We start from the raw sequence: 21,965 nt of genomic DNA, 5'->3' as shown, positions 1-21,965 counted from the left end.
CAAAGTGTTTATGAACTGTAGGCTATCTGTTTCAGTTTGGGTATGCCATTTCTGAGGATTTTTCAAAAGTGGGGTTGCAGCCTAACAGGTTAAAGAATGCAAAGTCTGCAACAAATTGGAACAATAACTCACTAAAAGAGTAAAGAAAAGTTATGTGACATGTTAAGAAAAACTGTAAAAGAAAAGCAATATGAAATGAAAAGAATGTGTGGAATGAAAATAAAATGTAAATGTAGTGACAAGCAATGTTAAATGAACAGAAAATATGCAAATAAGCCTTTAAAATAAATGCTGGTGGGACTGCTCGCGGTGGGCGCCGGAAAATTTCCCTTATTTTCAAATCCAAAACTTGACGGGTATGGACCTGTGTCTGGACACGACGACAACGCAGTCCTGAAGTGTCAACTAGTCTCTCCATTGTAAATGCCTCCTTCCTTTTACCTCTGTACTGATAAAACATTGTCGGGATAATTCCGATTCACGAGGCTACACAGAAGCGTTAAAAAATTCTCAGAGCCACCAGGCACTGTTTTATGCCAATGAGCGGCCGGATCGCATTAACCTGTTAAGCTGCAACCCCACTTTTGACAAATCCCCAGAAATGGCATACCCAAATTAAAACAGATACAGTTCATGAACCCTTTGTACTAAAAGCACAAGTATGATCTCATTTGAAAGCTGACACCTGTTAGTTTATTGTAAATGTAGAATTAATTATTGTCATAATAAAAAAGTTATAAATAGCTTCAAAGTTTTGTAAAGTTATTAGAAATTTTTTTTTTAGGAAATATCTTCATAAAAATAATATTGAAGTTGGCACTGTATCAATCTATGAATGCACTGCAGCTGAAGCCACATGTCTGACCAAGTGATATATTTAAAATCTGAAGATGACAAGTCTAAAACTCAAGATCATGTCATATGACTTTATTTTGATTAGACTCTAAAATGCACACTGATGTTTATTGTCATCTAAGCATCTATTCAGTCTATTGTCTCTATTGTTTTGTGGTGCAAACGAGGCCCATTCAGTCTCAGTCTCCCCTGCACACATTCACACCTCTCCAGCCCGGTTATGGCTCTAAATATGTTTTTCTTTTGTCTTCATTATAATTACTAACGACTGCAGTTTCAATCCCTAATTTCTTTTTTTTCAAAGTTCTCAGTTCACATTTGAAACCGAATCAAATTACCTTCTTGAAAAGAAGAAACATTTCAGTAAGCATTTCTATTTAGTAAAATTCATAAAAATAACAGCTAGGTGGCAGGGGCATCTGAGGGCTAGCTAGCATGTTAGCTTAGCACACCATCAATACATGACAATTTATGAGATTAAAACCATGTTTGTTCTCCTAACTTACTTTATAGGGCAAGTCGAGTGTTTTAAATAACCTTCTGTGATCTGATTTGGCTTCAGATAAAAAAAAATCAGAAAGAAAATTTATTATTTTATAGTATTCTGCACAATGATAAAGTCTATATCGATTAGCATTACATTATAAACATAATCTGTTATTATGAAAATACTTGGCATGGCTCGAAGAACACAGGTAAATCAAATATCATTGCAACCATGTTTATTGTCTTCAAAACCTCTTTATCTGCATGTTACAGCGATCTCTGGAAGCTTTGTTTGTTTGACATCCTGAATGTCACATGATTATGGCATTTCTTCATGTGTTCCATATATGGACTGCATGTTAACACGGCACCCTCAGGCTGCCAGTATGGATTGAAAACACAGTACATCCAAGTATCCAGCACTCATAATGATTACATCGGCCCATTTGGGCATAAATTCAATAAATATTATTCCTGTCTATATAAATCTGATGTAAACCTATGTGGATCTATCAATATTCCTCCAAATCTGCAATTTTTTGAGCTAAAAGCCATGAGGGACATTGTTTTGTCAAGTGCTGTCATGATGACCTCACAGGAGTTTTTTTCTGAATGAGACCGGCTGACGCTCATAATTCATATTAAAGGTATCGACTCATTTTTTGACTACACAACTCCTGACACAAATTAAGACATAACTGTCACTATACGTTTCTCAGAATACAATAGTGGTCAAATACTGAAACTTGAGTCTTATATCTTTTTAATGCTGTATAGTTTGTCAAGATAATAACTTTAAATCTGATGGTAACTTTGAACTATTAAAAAAAAAAAAAAAAATAACGCTTCAGTGCGCAAGCGCTCTGGCAACGGTTAACCCTCCTAGGTCTAAGGGGTTTTTGGGGTCCTTGAGGTGTTCTGACATGCTCTGACATTTGTGCTTTTTTCAGTTATTGATAAACATGTTAATGGCAAAGGTGTAAATTCACTCTATACAGGTCCTTCTCAAAAAATTAGCATATTGTGATAAAGTTCATTATTTTCCATAATGTAATGATAAAAATTAAGCTTTCATATATTTTAGATTCATTGCAAACCAGCTGAAATATTTCTGGTCTTTTATTGTTTTATTACTGAGGATTTTGGCATATAGCTCATGAAAACCCAAAATTCCTATCTCAAAAAATTAGCATATTTCATCCGACCAATAAAATAAGTGTTTTTAATACAAAAAAAGTCAATCTTCAAATAATTATGTTCAGTTATGCACTCAAACCTTGGTCGGGAATCCTTTTGCAGAAATGACTGCTTCAATGCGGCGTGGCATGGAGGCAATCAGCCTGTGGCACTGCTGAGGTGTTATGGAGGCCCAGGATGCTTCGATAGCGGCCTTAAGCTCATCCAAAGTGTTGGGTCTTGCGTCTCTCAACTTTCTCTTCACAATATCCCACAGATTCTCTATGGGGTTCAGGTCAGGAGAGTTGGCAGGCCAATTGAGCACAGTAATACCATGGTCAGTAAACCACTTACCAGTGGTTTTGGCACTGTGAGCAGGTGCCAGGTCGTGCTGAAAAATGAAATCAGATGGAAGCATGAAGTGCTCCAAAATTTCCTGATAGCTAGCTGCATTGAACCTGCCCTTGATAAAACAAAGTGGACCAACACCAGCAGCTGACATGGCACCGCAGACCATCACTGACTGTGGGTACTTGACACTGGACTTCAGGCATTTTGGCATTTCCTTCTCCCCAGTCTTCCTCCAGACTCTGGCACCTTGATTTCAGAATGACATGCAAAATTTGCTTTCATCCGAAAAAAGTACTTTGGACCACTGAGCAACAGTCCAGTGCTGCTTCTCTGTAGCCCAGGTCAGGCGCTTCTGCCGCTGTTTCTGGTTCAAAAGTGAACCTGACCTGTTCTTGACCTGGGGAATGCGACACCTGTAGACCATTTCCTGCACATGCCTGTGCACGGTGGCTCTGGATGTTTCTACTCCAGACTCAGTCCACTGCTTCCGCAGGTCCCCCAAGGTCTGGAATCGGTCCTTCTCCACAATCTTCCTCAGGGTCCGGTCACCTCTTCTTGTTGTGCAGCGTTTTTTGCCACACTTTTTCCTTCCCACAGACTTCCCACTGAGGTGCCTTGATACAGCACTCTGGGAACAGCCTATTTGTTCAGAAATTTCTTTCTGTGTCTTACCCTCTTGCTTGAGGGTGTCAATGATGGCCTTCTGGACAGCAGTCAGGTCGGCAGTCTTACCCATGATTGCGGTTTTGAGTAATGAAACAGGCTGGGAGTTTTTAAAAGCCTCAGGAATCTTTTGCAGGTGTTTAGAGTTAACTAGTTGATTCAGATGATTAGGTTAATAGCTCGTTTAGAGCCCCTTTCATGATATGCTAATTTTTTGAGATAGGAATTTTGGGTTTTCATGAGCTGTATGCCAAAATCATCAGTATTAAAACAATAAAAGACCTGAAATATTTCAGTTGGTGTGCAATGAATCTAAAATATATGAAAGTTTAATTTTTATCATTACATTATGGAAAATAATGAACTTTATCACAATATGCAAATTTTTTGAGAAGGACCTGTATAGCACAAACGGGGCTACCGTAATATGTGAGCAACATGTATGTACATGTTTGTATTTTTTAGAGAATAATGTTTATGCGTGGTTATTGAAAAAACTAAAACTTAAAGTGTCTGAAATAAGGCCACAAAACACATACTAAATATATGTCCACAAGACTTTTGACTAATTAGTGTTGTTGCCTAGAATTTTTGCTTCAAAATGATCTGAAAATCATCCTGCCTAATCATTTACACAAAACAATACATTCTTTTAAAATTTAATAAGTAACCTTTTGTTTGGAAAGGCAGTATGCGTGGAGGCGTGTTCACACCTGAGAAGACAAAGGCTGCATAATGTGCCACATACATAATGAGCTGCATATTAATTAGCCAGTCCCTCCAGAAAAACGCGATTATGCGATCGCTGAATTCAATGCATAATCAGCCAAAGTCCGCATATTCATGCGGGGCCGCATTTTTTCAAATACGCCGCATTTTCGCCGCATAAATTGCCAATTTCCGTGCAAAATATGCGGGGTTTGCATGATTTCATAATCCTCGCATTTTCGTTGCAAAAAAGTCATATATCTTAGCAGAAAGTTGGAAAACGTTGCGTTTGCTTCACACACCATTTCCCCGTTTCCATGGGAACGTTATGAAGTGACGCAATTACGCGACGGGATAGCTCACAGCTGAAGTTATTGCAGAGGCCAGACAGCCTCACGGAGGCGATGGACATCTCACAAATCGAACTCGTATAACAGTCTGTCACACGTTCTACCGTCACATCGTTACTTAATAAAAAAAAAAAGATAAAAGTAGCAGCATCAAACAGAAATTACCCACACACATGGGGTGATCGAGGCGCACATATAATATAACACTGCAGACAGTTCAACAGGGAGCGCGCAGCTCTTAAAGGGGCCACACCTTATTTACGCTCGTTACAGTCTGAAATAAAACAAGATGATCCCAGCACTTTATATGATGTAGTATGCTTGCTTATCAAAGGAAGTAATAAGAAATGACTCTTTACATTAAGGTAGTAGCCTAGTGAGAACAGGGCGTTAGGGGAATCACTTTTTTTCTCTTTTTCATCAAACCGCAGTTTTTGCAAGTTCCCAAAATTTTTGCAAGTTCCCGCAATTTCATTGCATAAAATTGCATAAATATCCCGCATATTCCATCGCATTTTTAAAGAAAACGGGCCGCATAATCAAGGATTTATTGCCCGCAACAATCACAAAAAAACTTTTTTCTGGAAGGACTGATTAGCCTCACACAGGTGTGTCACAGGATCCCAAAGAATGCAAGGACAAAAGAAATTATCTATATATACATATTTTACAATTAGAAATTGTAACCAATTACAAATAGGTTACAATTACAACAACAATTACAATTTTAACAATATTTCAAGTGTATTTCTTTGTAAAAAGTATACATTTTATCATACGTATTAAAAAAGGTAAGGATTCATTAGTTTGAATATTGGAACAAACACTATAATAACATCTTAGTTGATAATTCAATATACCTACTTTATTTTTGACAAAACATCATACTATAGTATATTTAAGTATGAGCAGAAATTGGTGAACAAAAGTGTACCTATTTAAAGGGGTGATGAACTAAGAAATAAAATTGTCCTTGAGCTTTTGACATACAGGAGGTCTTCATACTATAAGAATATCCTGTAAGTTTCAGAACTGAAAACTTCCTTGTTAGTCCAATAAAAGTTTTTATTGACACCAGGCTCAGCGAACGACAGGTTTTTCAAAGTGGGGATCTATGACGTCAAAGAGGATAAAACCCCTCCTCGACAAAAGAAGATCAACGCCTACTTCAACACGGCCTGTTTAGCCCCACCCACCGACTCGCGCATTACATGCTATAACATAGGCCTACGACGAGGTAATTTTGCTAAACTGGATCGAGCTACCAAACAATAAACATTTACAAAATATTGTGCAGTACCTGGTCGTGGAAGAAGACCGTTGCTGCATAAGCTTCCTTCGGATTCCTATATTAGGAATGCGTGGTTAAGCTTTATTAAATCAACAGAAAATCAGTCACAATTTCCAACACAGGCTCTGCTCTGCCAGCAACGCCACAAACATGTAAGTAACCATGTTTATTTTAATGCCTGATCTGTGAGCAGTGATTTCTGATGTGTAATTATTCAAGTTCAGTATTATCTTTCTCTCAAAATCATTCAATACTGTTTATGCATCAGTGACTAAAAGATCAACTTCACATCGTTTCTCTTAAGATGAAATAATATTAAAACTGTGATTAAGTTATAGAAAGAAAGCGACCAAAGAACGCTCCCTTTCCAATCGCCCAAGCTGTCAGTCAATCAATCACACAGCACGCAAATCTCGTTATGAAATCAATGACGCTGTTACACTGCACAACGAAGCTGTACCTGTATTGACGTCGTGTTTGCATTGTTATTTGGTGAAAAAGCATTCGTGAGTGTGCAAAAACTGCGTTGCAATAATGAGATCTTTATTCACGCGATCACCAGACTGTATGTCATCTGCTCAGCTCATCACTGCAAACTTTCATGTGATGGAATAGATTTAAATATAATGCTTTAAACAATACATTTAAAAATTTGTTAATCTTCTCGATAGCTGTAATAGTAAAAACTTAGTAGTTTCCGAGAGTTTCACATGTAATACTTGCTATTTTATATGCAAACATGTCAGCCAATCACAGCAGTGGGCGTTTACACTGAAGTCTCACAGCAGACATGCCCCTTCAAACAGAGTGTTCAAATCAGAGGCTAAAATCAGGCTAGGAAAAATGCCTTTTTATTTCTTAATTATGACAATGTTTGATGTAAAAATCATACCAACATTATAAGGGCACCCATGGCAACATTATAAAATAATAAAATAATCCAGTTCATGACCCCTTTAATGTGACAGTAGTCTTTTTTTACAGTCAAAACTTTATAATCTATCCAAAACTAATCACAAAATCTTGTCTAAACATTCATATTTAGTCTGTAACATATTGTGTATGATATATTAGCATATACATGTGAATTTGCAGTTTGTTGCTTATACAGACATTTTATTTCAACATATTTCAGTCTATTTTTACTCATCTTAGTAGGCTATACCAATATAGTTTGGATGTGTTCATGTAAACAACGTTTACTAATGTAGGTGCGAGAGTGAATGAACGGCACAGACACAAGCTGTATAACTGTAGTAAACAGAGCGCGCACCTGTGCCGTTCATTCATCATTTAGCCTACACACAGACACGCAATTCATATTTAAACAGTCTTTTTGCGGTTTACAGTCAGACACTATTCAATTTCGCGATTAGAACAAAGCACTTAAGAATAAATTACTTACTACATCAGCTCCTCGAAATGAAACAGCACCAGCACTTCTGGTACATTTTCCAGGGTTATTAGATAGTATTATTCAGATTCAGATTCCTTTTATTGTCACTGTAAATGAATACAACGAAATTCCATTTGCACTAAGTGAGGACGGATCTCAATAAATAAATATAAACAAGCGAATAAAAACAATATATAAAAAACTATATCAGTAACATTTGTACATTTCAAGCACACTTCCAACACTCAGCTATCAGCTTGTATAAGATTTGTAAACATAAATAGATACAATTTATTGCGCAATCCCAATTTGCTTGTTGATTTCATGATAGAGTTCAGTGTAGTGAAGTATTCAGTGTAGTAATGGCCTTTGGGTAAAAACTATGCAACAATCTAGTGGTGCGTGTTTTAAGTGTTCTATATCGTCTGCCTGAGGGCAGAAGATCAAAGAGATGATGGGCAGGGAGGGAAGAGTCTTTCAGTATATTTGTTGTTTTTTGGAGACAGCGGGAGGTGAAAATTTCTTCCAGCTGTAGTAAGATACTTACTAAACACGATGTGTTTTATAATCCAGCTGGTGGGCGTTGGCATGTTTGAATGGCTTGCCTTAGATCATTTGCGTTTGAATACCGCGCGCTCTCCGTGGGCGTGCCACATTAACGCGTAATTAGGTATAATGAGCTGGAAAGAAAAAGACTGACATCTCTCTCTTTTCATACAGATTACAAACTGAGAATATTTGTTTTTTTTAATATAAATTAATTCACTTAAAAGAAGAGAGTTCAAGCTTCATTATGGAAAAACACTCGTGCCTGTATGACAAGTATTCGCGGAATTAGTTAATTTTCGGACGCGTTTCAGAATGGACTTAACTGACAGAGAGAAGGCAGAACGCGCATCATGTTTGTTTTTCTTTATTTGGCGAAAAGCACAACACTTGGTTTTTATTGTATGTACAATATGTATGAATGATGTACAACACTTAATATGTAAGATCAAAATCAACTGAGTATTTTGAGTTGCTTTAGCACTGATAAGAAAAAAAGCGAGACTATCGCGTCGACCTCAGAGGGTTAACAGGTTAAAGGTTTTCTGTTAGAATGGTGTCTTGTTAGCGGCCCCTAAGTTAATAACTAATGATCGTTGCGACGGAAGTGAATCAATCAAACCTAACTTTAGCTGGACAATAACTTTATTCTAGAGCTGCTGTAAAGCCAAAAGACTTCCTGTTGGTCGGAGCTAATGACTGTAAATTAGAAAGTTGTCCAGCTTGATGAGAACAATATACGTACTGAGTTTTGTGATTGTAGGTAAAACTACCCCCCACTTTTGTCAAAAGGTGGCGCTACTGAGCCCCTCCACCACGCCCATTTCTGAGACTGTGCAAGTTTACTGGCTAATAAATGTGACGTCTCTGTCGAGTTTCATGCAATTTCAAGCATGCTAAGAGTTTCAAAAGCTTGATGCGTTGCCACGGCAACAGTATCTAAGATATCAAGAATCCTTTCACAGGTCTATACATCTGCCCTGTGTTTACATTATAGTAGTGAAGTTTGAAGCAAATCAGGTAAAAATAAGAGGGTGATTTCAAAGCATTTTGAAAGTGACACTTCCTGCTGCCAGTTGGTTGCGCTATAACTTTGACTCACAATAGTCACATGCATGTGATTGGCCTCTTACAACGAACACACTGATCAGTTAATGAATGCAGAAGCTATAACACACTTCCTGTTTCCCATTTCGCCATAAATTTGTTTCCTCGCCACAGCCGAACCGTTTGAGTTATCAAAAATCCGCTGGCATGTCTTGAATTCATGCACACCGAGTTTGGTGGAGATCGGATGAATTCCCTAGGAGGAGAATTTAAAATTCCATAGCATGCGTTTCAAAACAACCCTAAATAGCCAACTTCCTCTTGGGCTGGCGTAAAAAGTAAGAGTATGAAAGTTGTTACAGAGTTTCATATTATTACATGCAAGCGTGTTTGATTTATGGACCAAATTTTCAGGGCTTGGGCCCTAATAATCCTTACGAAAACAATAGGGTCCTGCGCCCTTTCAGGGCTTGGGCCCTATGAAAACAATAGGGTCCTGCGCCCTTTCAGGGCTTAATCATAATCATACACTGTTTGTTCGTTGGCCAAAGGAGGACTGGCCCCCTGACTGAGACTGGGTTCTCCCAAGGTTTTTTCTCTCCATTCTGTCACCTGATGGAGTTTTGGTTCCTTGCCACTGTCGCCTTTTTTGCCTTTCTTCGCCTTAGTTGCCATTGGCTTTTGGCTTGCATAGTTGGGGACATTTAATTTTATATTTAACAATATTATTACAACATTATTTTCCTGTTATCTCTGTAAAGCTGCTTTGAAACAATCTGTATTGTAAAGGTGACATGACTTAGTAATCCTTAGGAAAACAATAGGGCCTTCACCATTTCAGTGCTTGGGCCCTAATAAATAATAACAAATAATCTTAAGGAAAACAATAGGGCTCTGCGGCCTTTCAGCTGCGACCAGCGATGACGGGCCCAAGCCGGTGGCACTGCCACCGTGGTGCCTTTAGGGTAACTGTGCACGAAGGGCAATATGAATGAAAAACACGATAAATGTAGAAGAAACACAAAGTCGTCTGAATACGCCACATTTACTGCAGCAGCTGGTGCCACTATGACCGAATTCGTTCCACATGATTAATCAGCTGGTTCAAAGATTCAATTAACCATTCATTAACAGGTCTTAAACAATTAACATTAATTCTTGAATGAATCAGTTGTTTAAGACTAAAGTTTTACTCCAAGTGGCTTTATACATACGAACCCCAGGTCTAAATACAGTGTATTGTGTCAATATAGACACTGCTAGATATAAAGTGACCAAATATGAATTAACAAACAATAACTTTACAAACAAATACCCCAGTGGTGTCTAATACTCACTGCATAAAAACGCATTGTATGGGTCAAGGCAGGAGGACTGGCCCCTCCATTCTCATGCAGTTGGCTCTTAATGATGAGATCATATAGTGGGGACAAGGTGGGCGCAGTCTCAAAAACAGGGATGCCTAAAAATATATAAAAAAGAATTGTGAGTTAGAGCTATGTTCATGCAGTCTCTCAGAAATGCATGAGCAATTCTCATATTATTAACTCTTATTTTAATTAAAATTTGTGATATATAATCTGATTGACCAGTTAATATCAGAAGCATTATAATTAATAACTAGAAAAAGTTCGTCGAGACGAACTTTAAGTTGGCTTGTGAAAGTTTGGACCAGAAAGTTTGAAGAAGTTTAAAGTAGTTTAAAGTTTAGATTAGTTTAAAGTTTAAAGTAGTTTAAGTTTAAATTAGTTTAAGTTTAAATTTGTTTAAATTTTAAATTAGTTTAAAGTTTAAATTAGTTAAAAGTACTTTAAAGTAATTTAAAGTAGTTTAAAGTATAGTTTGAAGTAATTTAAAGTTGCTAGGGTGTTTCTAGTGGGTTGCTAAGGTGTTCTGGGTGGTTGCTAAGGTATTTTGGGTGGTTGCAAGGGTGTTATGGGTGGTTGCTAGATGGTTGCTAAGGTATTTTGGTTGGTTACTAGGGGTTTCTGGGTGGTTGTTAGGTGGTTGCTAGGGTGTTCTGGGTGGTTGCTATGGTGTTGCTAGGGTGTTCTAGGCTATTTTGGGTGGTTGCTATGTGTTGCTAGAGTGTTCTAAGGTATTTTGGTTGGTTACTAGGGGTTTCTGGGTGGCTGTTAGGTGGTTGCTAGGGTGTTCTAAGGTATTTTGGTTGGTTACTAGGGGTTTCTGGGTGGCTGTTAGGTGGTTGCTAGGGTGTTCTGGGTGGTTGCTATGGTGTTGCTAGGGTGTTCTAAGGTATTTTGTGTGGTTGCTATGGTGTTGCTAGGGTGTTTTAAGGTATTTTGGGTGGTTGCTAGGGTGTTATGGGTGGTTGCTAGGCAGTTGCTATGGTATTCTGGGTGGTTGCTATCGTGTTGTTAGGGTGTTCTAAGCTATTTTTGGGGGTTGCTAAAGTGTTGCTAGGGTGTTTTAAGGTATTTTGGGTGGTTGCAGGGTGTTCTGGGTGGTTGCTATGGTGTTGCTAGGGTGTTCTAACACTTTTTGGGTGGTTGCTAGGGTGTTCTAGGTTGTTGTTAGGCATTTGCTCGGGTGTTCTGGGTGGTTGCTAGGGTGTTTTAAGGTATTTTGGGTGGTTGCAGGGTGTTCTGGGTGGTTGCTATGGTGTTGCTAGGGTGTTCTAACGCTTTTTGGGTGGTTGCTAGGGTGTTCTGGGTTGTTGCTAGGCAGTTGCTAGGGTGTTCTAGGGTATTTTGTGAGGTTGCTATGGTGTTGCTAGGGTGATTTAAGGTATTTTGGGTGGTTGCTAGGGTGTTCTGGGTGGTTGCAAAGCAGTTGCTAGGGTGTTCTGGTGGTTGCTAGGGTGTTGCTATGGTGTTCTAGGGTATTTTGGGTGGTTGCTAGGGTGTTCTGGGTGGTTGCTATGGTGTTCTAGGCTATTTTGGGTGGTTGCTATGGTGTTGCTAGGGTGTTTCAAGGTATTTTGGGTTGGTACTAGAGTGTTCTGGGTGGTTGCTAGGCAGTTGCTAAGGTGTTCTGGGGTTGCTAGGGTGCTGCTAGGGTGTTCTTAGGTATTTTGGGTGGTTGCTATGGTGTTGCTAGATTGTTCTAGGATATTTTGGGTGGTTGCTATAGTGTTGTTAGGGTGTTTTAGGGTATTTTAGGTGGTTGCTAGGCTGTTGCTAGGGCGTTCTGGGTGGTTGCTATGGTGTTGCTATGGTGTCCTAAGGTATTGTGGGTGGTTGCTATGGTGTTGCAAGGGTGTTCCAAGGTATTTTGGGTGGTTGCTAGGGTGTTCTGGGTGGTTGCTAGGGTGTTGCTAGGGTGTTTTGATGTATTTTGGGTGGTTGCTAGGGTGTTATGGGTGGTTGCTAGGCAGTTGCTAGGGTGTGCTGGGTGGTTGCTATGGTGTTGCTAGGGTGTTATGGTAGGTTGCTAGGCAGTTGCTAGGGTGTGCTGGGTGGTTGCTATGGTGTTGCTAGGGTGTTCCAGGCTATTTTGGGTGGTTGCTAGGGTGCTTTAAGGTATTTTGGGTGGTTGCTAGGGTGTTCTGCTGGGTTGCTAGGCAGTTCTTCAATTCATGAGTTTATAAGTATATAAGTTTATGAGTTTAGAGTTTATACGTTTATGAATACATGAGTTTATATAATTGTACGAGTTTGAGTTTAGTGTTTATAAGTTTAAATGAGTAAGAGTTCAGAGTTTATTAATTTATGAGTTTGAGAGTTCATAAGTGTATGAATTCATGAGTTTATAAGTATATGAGTTTATGAGTTTAGAGTTTATAAGTTTAAATGAATCTAAGAGTTCAAGTTTAGAGTTTATTAATTTATTATGAGTTTAAGAGTTTAGTGTAGATAGATAAGTGTCATAGATAGATGAGTTTATTAGTTTAAATGAGTCTCAATGGCTCATATAGTATATAGAATGGCAGTTTGATTCAGTCTAGGGCTTCAAGGAGTTTAGATTTGAATTTTTGGCAGTTGGAGAGTTTGAAAATCTGAACATTCCGCAATGTTAAGTCAATGGGAGTTTTTCCAAGTTTGAATCGTCATTTTTAGGAAAACCGTAAGTCCGATCAGTTAGAAAAGATATAGCATACCGAGTCAGAACAGTTTGAGTGTCTGAGCCGAGTTTGGAGTATGTGGAGTTAAAGCTCCAGGAGGAGATTGAGTTGTAAATTTTTGACAGAATAATAATAATAACTAGAAAAAGTTCGTCGAGACAAACTTTAAGTTGGCTTGTGAAAGTTTGGACCAATAAGTTTGAAGAAGTTTAAATTAGTTTGAATTTTAAAGTAGTTTAAAGTTGAAATTAGTTTAAAGTTGAAATTAGTTTAAAGGAGTTTAAAGTAGTTTAAAGTAGTTTAAAGCAATTTAAAGCAGTTTAAAGTTTTAAATAGTTTAAAGTTTAAAGTAGTTTAAAGTTTGAAGTATAGTTTGAATTTAAAGTTGCTAGGGTGTTTCTAGTGGTTTGCTAAGGTGTTCTGGGTGGTTGCTTGGCGGTTGCTAAGGTATTTTAGGTGGTTGCTAGGGTGTTTTGGGTGGTTGCTATGGTGTTGCTTGAGTGTTCTATGGCATTTTGGGTGGTTGCTATGGTGTTGCTAGGGTGTTTTAAGGTATTTTGGGTGGTTGCTAGGGTGTTCGGCGGGGTTGTTAGGCAGTTGCTAGGGTGTTCTGGGTGGTTGCTATGGTGTTGCTAGGGTGTTCTAAGGTATTTTGGGTGGTTGCTATGGTGTTACTAGGGTGATTTAAGGTATTTTGGGTGGTTGACAGGGTGTTCTGGGTGGTTGCTAGGCAGTTGCTAGGGTGTTCTGGGTGGTTGCTATGGTGTTGCTAGGGTGTTATAGGGTATTTTGGGTGGTTGCTATGGTTTTGCTAGGGTGTTTTAAGGTATTTTGGATGGTTGCTAGGGTGTTATGGGTGGTTGCTAGGGTGTTCTGGGTGGTTGCTATGTTGTTGCAAGGGTGTTCTAGGGTATTTCGGGTGGTTGCTAGGGTGTTCTGGGTGGTTGCTAGGCAGTTGCTAGGGTTTTCTGGTGGTTGCTAGGGTGTTGCTAGGGTGTTCTAGGGTATTTTGGGTGGTTGCTAGGGTGTTCTGGGTGGTTGCTATGGTGTTGCTAGGGTGTTCTAGGGTATTTCGGGTGGTTGCTAGGGTGTTCTGGGTGGTTGCTAGGCAGTTGCTAGGGTTTTCTGGTGGTTGCTAGGGTGTTGCTAGGGTGTTCTAGGGTATTTTGGGTGGTTGCTATGGTGTTGCTAGGGTGATTTAAGGTATTTTGGGTGGTTGCTAGGGTGTTCTGGGTGGTTGCTAGGCAGTTGCTAGGGTGTTCTGGGGTTGCTATGCAGTTGCTAGGGTGTTCTAGCGTATTTTGGGTGGTTGCTATGGTGTTGCTAGGGTGTTTTAAGGTATTTTGGGTGGTTGCTATGGTGTTCTGGGTGGTTGCTATGGTGTTGCTAGGGTATTCTAGGCTATTTAGGGTGGTTGCTAGGGTGTTGTTAGGGTGTTGTAAGGAATTTTGGGTGGTTGCTAGGGTGTTCTGGGTGGTTGCTATGGTGAAGTATTTATGATTAAAAGTTCATAAGTGTATGAATTTATGAAAATTAATAAGTGTACGAATTCATGAGTTTATAAGTTTGTGTACGAGTTTATGAGTTTAGAGTTTATAAGTTTAAATGAGTAAGTTCAGAGTTTATTAATTTATGAGTTTGAGTTCATAAGTGTGTGAATTCATGACTTTATAAGTGTACTAGTTTATGAGTTTATGATTTCATGAGTTCATAAATTTATGAATTCATGAGTTTATAAGTGTACGAGTTTATGAGTTTATAAGTTTAAATGAGTAAGAGTTCAGAGTTTATTCATTCATGAGTTTGAGTTCATAAGTGTATGAATTCACAAGTTTATAAGTGTATCAGTTTATACGTTTATGAATTCATGAGTTCATAAGTGTATGAGTTCATGAGTTAAGTATACAAGTTTATGAGTTTAGAGTTTATAAGTTTATGAATTCATGAGTTTATAATTGTATGAGTTTGAGTTTAGTGTTTATAAGTTTAAATGAGTAAGAGTTCAGAGTTTATTAATTTATGAGTTTAAGAGTTCATAAGTGTATGAATTCATGAGTTTATAAGTGTATGAGTTTATAAGTGTATGAGTTTATGAGTTTAGAGTTTATAAGTTTAAATGAGTCTAAGAGTTCAAGTTTAGAGTTTATTAATTTATTATGAGTTTAAGAGTTTAAGTGTAGATAGATAAGTGTCATAGATAGATGAGTTTATTAGTTTAAATGAGTCTCAATGGCTCATATAGTATATAGAATGGCAGTTTGATTCAGTCTAGGGCTTCAAGGAGTTTAGATTTGAATTTTTGGCAGTTGACGAGTTTGAAAATCTGAACATTCCGCAATGTTAAGTCAATGGGAGTTTTTCCAAGTTTTAATCGTCATTTTTAGGAAAACCGTAAGTCCAATCAGTTAGAAAAGATATAGCATACCGAGTCAGAACAGTTTGAGTGTCTGTGCCGAGTTTGGAGTATGTGGAGTTAAAGCTCTAGGAGGAGATAGAGTTGTAAATTTTTGACAGAATAATAATAATAATAATAACTAGAAAAAGTTCGTCGAGACAAACTTTAAGTTGGCTTGTGAAAGTTTGGACCAATAAGTTTGAAGAAGTTTAAATTAGTTTAAAGTTTAAATTAGTTTAAATTTTAAAGTAGTTTGAAGTTGAAATTAGTTTAAAGTTTAAAGTAGTTTAAAGTTTAAAGTTTAAAGTTTTAATGGTTTAAAGTTTAAAGTAGTTTAAAGTTTGAAGTATAGTTTGAAGTAATTTAAAGTTGCTAGGGTGTTTCTAGTGGGTTGCTAAGGTGTTCTGGGTGGTTGCCTGGCGGTTGCTAAGGTATTTTAGGTGGTTGCTAGGGTGTTTTGGATGGTTGCTATGGTGTTGCTTGGGTGTTCTACGGTATTTTTGGTGGTTGCTATGGTGTTGCTAGGGTGTTTTAAGGTATTTTGGATGGTTGCCATGGTGTTCTGGGTGGTTGCTATGGTGTTGTAAGGTATTTTGGATGGTTGCTATGGTGTTCTGGGTGGTTGCTAGGCAGTTGCTATGGTGTTCTGGGGTTGCTAGGGTGTTCTGGTGGTTGCTAGGGTGTTCTAGGGTATTTTGGGTGGTTGCTATGGTGTTGCTAGGGTGATTTAAGGTATTTTGGGTGGTTGCTAGGGTGTTCTGGGTGGTTGCTAGGCAGTTGCTAGGGTGTTCTGGTGGTTGCTAGGGTGTTCTGGTGGTTGCTAGGGTGTTCTAGGGTATTTTGGGTGGTTGCTAGGGTGTTCTGGGTGGTTGCTATGCAGTTGCTAGGGTGTTCTGGTGGTTGCTAGGGTGTTGCTAGGGTGTTCTAGGGTATTTTGGGTGGTTGCTATGGTGTTGCTAGGGTGATTTAAGGTATTTTGGGTGGTTGCTAGGGTGTTCTGGGTGGCTGCTAGGCAGTTGCTAGGGTGTTCTGGTGGTTGCTAGGGTGTTGCTAGGGTGTTCTAGGGTATTTTGGGTGGTTGCTATGGTGTTGCTAGGGTGATTTAAGGTATTTTGGGTGGTTGCTAGGGTGTTCTGGGTGGTTGCTAGGGTGTTCTAGAGCATTTTGGGTGGTTGCTATGGTGTTGCTAGGGTGTTTTAAGGTATTTTGGGTGGTTGCTAAAAAGAAAGAAAGATTGAAAGAAAGATTAGAAAGAAATAAAGATAGATAGAAAGATTAGTTAGAAAGAAAGAGAGAAAGAAAGAAAGAGAGATAGAAAGATTAGTTAGAAAGAAAGAAAGATTAGTTAGAAAGAAAGATTAGTTAGAATGAAAGAAAGTTAGAAAGTAAGATTAGTTAGAAAGAAAGAAAAAAGAAAGATTGAAAGAAAGATTAGAAAGAAAGAAAGAAAGAAAGATAGAAAGATTAGTTAGAAAGAAAGAAAGAAAGATAGAAAGATTAGTTAGAAAGAAAGAAAGAAAGATTAGTTAGAAAGAAATAGATTAGTTAGAAAAGAAAGAAAGAAAGAAAGAAAGATTAGTTAGAAAGAAAGATTAGAAAGAGAGATAGAAAGAAAGATAGAAAGATTAGTTAGAAAGAAAGAAAGATTAGTTAGAAAGAAAGAAAGATAGAAAGTAAAATTAGTTAGAAAGAAAGAAAGAAAGATTAGTTAGAAAGAAAGAAATATGGAAAGATTATTTAGAAAGAAAGAGAGAAAGAAAGAAAGAGAGATAGAAAGATTGTGTTCATAAGTGTATGAATTCATGAGTTCATAAGTGTATGAGTTTATAAGTTTATGAATTCATGAGTTCATAAGTGTATGAATTCATGAGTTTATAAGTGTACGAGTTTATGAGTTTAGAGTTTATAAGTTTAAATGAGTAAGAGTTCAGAGTTTATTAATTTATGAGTTTGAGTTCATAAGAGTTTGAATTCATGAGTTTATAAGTGTATGAGTTTATAAGTGTATGAGTTTATGAGTTTAGAGTTTATAAGTTTAAATTAGTCTAAGAGTTCAAGTTTAGAGTTTATTAATTTATTATGAGTTTAAGAGTTTAAGTGTAGATAGATAAGTGTCATAGATATATGAGTTTATTAGTTTAAATGAGTCTCAATGGCTCATATAGTATATAGAATGGCAGTTTGATTCAGTCTAGGGCTTCAAGGTATTTAGATTTGAATTTTTGACAGTTGGGGAGTTTGAAAATCTGAACATTCCGCCATGTTAAGTCAATGGGAGTTTTTTCCGACTTTGATCGCCATTTTTAGGAAAACCGTAAGTCCGATCAGTTAGAAAAGATATAGCATACCGAGTCAGAACAGTCTGAGTGTCTGTGCCGAGTTTGGAGTATGTGGAGTTAAAGCTCTAGGAGGAGATAGAGTTGTAAATTTTTGACAGAATAATAATAATAATAATAACTAGAAAAAGTTCGTCGAGACAAACTTTAAGTTGGCTTGTGAAAGTTTGGACCAATAAGTTTGAAGAAGTTTAAATTAGTTTAAAGTTTAAATTAGTTTAAATTTTAAAGTAGTTTGAAGTTGAAATTAGTTTAAAGTTTAAAGTAGTTTAAAGTTTGAAGTATAGTTTGAAGTAATTTAAAGTTGCTAGGGTGTTTCTAGTGGGTTGCTAAGGTGTTCTGGGTGGTTGCCTGGCGGTTGCTAAGGTATTTTAGGTGGTTGCTAGGGTGTTTTGGATGGTTGCTATGGTGCTGCTTGGGTGTTCTACGGTATTTTGGGTGGTTGCTATGGTGTTGCTAGGGTGTTTTAAGGTATTTTGGATGGTTACCATGGTGTTCTGGGTGGTTGCTATGGTGTTGCTAAGGTGTTGTAAGGTATTTTGGGGGTTGCTATGATGTTCTGGGTGGTTGCTAGGCAGTTGCTAGGGTGTTCTGGGGTTGCTAGGCAGTTGCTAGGGTGTTCTGGTGGTTGCTAGGGTGTTGCTAGGGTGTTCTAGGGTATTTTGGGTGGTTGCTATGGTGTTGCTAGGGTGATTTAAGGTATTTTGGGTGGTTGCTAGGGTGTTCTGGGTGGTTGCTAGGGTGTTCTAGAGCATTTTGGGTGGTTGCTATGGTGTTGCTAGGGTGTTTTAAGGTATTTTGGGTGGTTGCTAAAAAGAAAGAAAGATTGAAAGAAAGATTAGAAAGAAATAAAGATAGAAAGATTAGTTAGAAAGAAAGAGAGAAAGAAAGAAAGAGAGATAGAAAGATTAGTTAGAAAGAAAGAAAGATTAGTTAGAAAGAAAGATTAGTTAGAATGAAAGAAAGTTAGAAAGTAAGATTAGTTAGAAAGAAAGAAAAAAGAAAGATTGAAAGAAAGATTAGAAAGAAAGAAAGAAAGAAAGAAAGATAGAAAGATTAGTTAGAAAGAAAGAAAGAAAGATTAGTTAGAAAGAAATAGATTAGTTAGAAAAGAAAGAAAGAAAGAAAGAAAGAAAGAAAGAAAGATTAGTTAGAAAGAAAGATTAGAAAGAGAGATAGAAAGAAAGATAGAAAGATTAGTTAGAAAGAAAGAAAGATTAGTTAGAAAGAAAGAAAGATAGAAAGTAAAATTAGTTAGAAAGAAAGAAAGAAAGAAATATAGAAAGATTATTTAGAAAGAAAGAGAGAAAGAAAGAAAGAGAGATAGAAAGATTGTGTTCATAAGTGTATGAATTCATGAGTTCATAAGTGTATGAATTCATGAGTTCATAAGTGTATGAATTCATGAGTTTATAAGTGTACGAGTTTATGAGTTTAGAGTTTATAAGTTTAAATAAGTAAGAGTTCAGAGTTTATTAATTTATGAGTTTGAGTTTATAAGTGTACGAGTTTATGAGTTTAGAGTTTATAAGTTTAAATAAGTAAGAGTTCAGAGTTTATTAATTTATGAGTTTGAGTTCATAAGAGTTTGAATTCATGAGTTTATAAGTGTATGAGTTTATAAGTGTATGAGTTTATGAGTTTAGAGTTTATAAGTTTAAATTAGTCTAAGAGTTCAAGTTTAGAGTTTATTAATTTATTATGAGTTTAAGAGTTTAAGTGTAGATAGATAAGTGTCAGATATATGAGTTTATTAGTTTAAATGAGTCTCAATGGCACATATAGTGTATAGAATGGCAGTTTGATTCAGTCTAGGGTTTCAAGGGATTTACATTTGAATTTTTGACAGTTGGGGAGTTTGAAAATCTGAAGATTCCGCAATGTTAAGTCAATGGGAGTTTTTTCCGACTTTGATCGTCATTTTTAGGGAAAACCTTAAGTCCGATCAGTTAGAAAAGATATAGCATACCGAGTCAGAACAGTTTGAGTGTCCGTGCCGAGTTTGGAGTATGTGGAGTTAAAGCTCTAGGAGGAGATAGAGTTGTAAATTTTTGACAGAATAATAATAATAATAAGTTTAAGTACAATATCAGTAAGTTGGCTCTCACAAGCCAACTTAATAATAAGTTTAAATAGGATTTCAGTAAGTTGGCTCTCACAAGCCAACTTAATAATAATAATAAGTTTAAATAGGATTTCAGTAAGTTGGCTCTCACAAGCCAACTTAATAATAATAATAATAAGTTTAAATAGGATTTCAGTAAGTTGGCTCTCACAAGCCAACTTAATAAGTTTAAGTAGGATTTCAGTAAGTTGGCTCTCACAAGCCAACTTAATAATAAGTTTAAATAGGATTTCAGTAAGTTGGCTCTCACAAGCCAACTTAATAATAAGTTTAAATAGGATTTTAGTAAGTTGGCTCTCACAAGCCAACTTAATAATAAGTTTAAATAGGATTTCAGTAAGTTGGCTCTCACAAGCCAACTTAATAATAAGTTTAAATAGGATTTCAGTAAGTTGGCTCTCACAAGCCAACTTAATAATAAGTTTAAATAGGATTTCAGTAAGTTGGCTCTCACAAGCCAACTTAACTAGAAAAAGTTGGTGGAGACAAACTTGAAGTTGGCTTTTGAAAGTTTGGACCAATAAGTTTGAAGAAGTTTAAATTAGTTTAAAGTTTAAATTAGTTTGAATTTTAAAGTAGTTTGAAGTTGAAATTAGTTTAAAGTAGTTTGAAGTTGAAATTAGTTTATAGTTTAAATTAGTTTAAAGTTTAAATAAGTTTAAATTAGTTTAAAGTAGTTTGAAGTTTAAAGTAGTTTGAAGTTTAAAGTAGTTTGAAGTTTGAAGTAGTTTGACGTTTAAATTAGTTTATAGTTTAAATTAGTTTAAAGTTTAAATTAGTTTGAATTTTAAAGTAGTTTGAAGTTTATATTAGTTGCTAGGGTGTTCTGGGTGGTTGCTAGGGTGTTCTGGGTGGTTGCCAGGCAGTTGCTAGGGTGTTCTGGGTGGTTGCTGTGGTGTTGCTAGATGGTTGTAATGTATTTTGGGTAGTTGCTAGGGTGTTCTGGGTGGTTGCTATGGTGTTGCTAGGGTGTTCTAGGGTATTTTGGGTGGTTGCTAGGGTGTTCTGGGTGGTTGCTATGGTGTTGCTAGGGTGTTCTAGGGTATTTTGGGTGGTTGCTATGGTGTTGCTAGGGTGATTTAAGGTATTTTGGGTGGTTGCCAGGGTGTTCTGGGTGGTTGCTAGGCAGTTGCTAGGGTGTTCTGGTGGTTGCTAGGCAGTTGCTAGGGTGTTCTGGTGGTTGCTAGGGTGTTCTAGTGTATTTTGGGGGGTTGCTATGGTGTTGCTAGGGTATTTTAGAAATGTTAGAAAGAAAGATTAGTTAGAAAGAAATAAAAAGAAAGAAAGATTAGGTAGAAAGAAAGATTATTTAGAAAGAAAGAACATTTAGAAAGGAAATAGATGGGTTAGAAAGAAAGAAAGAAAAAAGAAAGATAAGGTAGAAAAAGATTAATTAGAAAGAAAGAAAGAAAGAAAGAAAGAAAGAAAGAAAGAAAGAAAGAAAGAAAGAAAGAAAGAAAGAAAGAAAGAAAGAAAGAAAGAAAGAAAGAAAGAAAGAAAGAAAGAAAGAAAGAAAGAAAGAAAGAAAGAAAGAAAGAAAGAAAGAAAGATTAGTTAGAAAGAAAGATTAGAAAGAAGAAAAATTAGTTAGAAAGAAAGATTAGTTAGAAAGAAAGAAAGTTAGAAAGGAAGATTAGTTAGAAAGAAAGAAAGATTAGTTAGAAAGAAAGAAAGCTAGAAAGAAAGAAAGAAAGAAAGAAAGAAAGAAAGAAAAATTAGTTAGAAAGAAATAGATTAGTTAGAAAAGAAAGATAGATTAGTTAGAAAGATAGAAAGAAAGATAGATTAGTTAGAAAGAAAGAAATATTAGTTAGAAAGAACGAAAGATAGATTAGTTAGAAAGAAAGAAAAAGGAAGATGGATAGATAGATAGATAGATAGATAAAATAGTCAGATGATAGATAGATAGATAGATAGATAGATAGATAGATGAGTTTATATGAGTCTCAATGGCTCATATAGTTTATAGAATGGCAGTTTGATTCAGTCTAGGGCTTCAAGGAGTTTAGATTTGAATGTTTGACAGTTGGGGAGTTTGAAAATCTGAACATTCCGCCATGTTAAGTCAATGGGATTTTTTCCGAGTTTGATCGTCATTTTTAGGAAAACCGTAAGTCCGATCAGTTAGAAAAGATATAGCACACCGAGTCAGAACAGTTTGAGTGTCTGAGCCGAGTTTGGAGTTAGTAGAGTTAAAGCTCTAAGAGGAGTTGGAG

At 36.8% G+C, this 21,965-nt stretch overlaps 1 protein-coding gene across 2 annotated transcripts in view; it reads right to left on the bottom strand.

The window, feature by feature from the left end:
- Positions 1–21,965, bottom strand: part of LOC143738235 (mediator of RNA polymerase II transcription subunit 1-like) — a 193,677-nt gene that overhangs the window by 59,631 nt on the left and 112,081 nt on the right. For both annotated transcript variants that reach the window (XM_077230264.1, XM_077230263.1), the window contains one exon: positions 10,207–10,331. In XM_077230264.1, the coding sequence (XP_077086379.1) occupies positions 10,207–10,331 (125 nt within the window). The remainder of the gene's footprint in view (positions 1–10,206; positions 10,332–21,965) is intronic.

The sequence above is a fragment of the Siphateles boraxobius genome, unplaced genomic scaffold (assembly GCF_051911475.1).
Source record: "Siphateles boraxobius isolate OS27281-9 unplaced genomic scaffold, OSU_SipBor_1 140, whole genome shotgun sequence".
Taxonomy (NCBI): domain Eukaryota; kingdom Metazoa; phylum Chordata; class Actinopteri; order Cypriniformes; family Leuciscidae; genus Siphateles; species Siphateles boraxobius.
The sequence above is the reverse complement of the archived record's forward strand: the minus strand, read 5'-3'. Positions and strand labels throughout refer to the sequence as shown.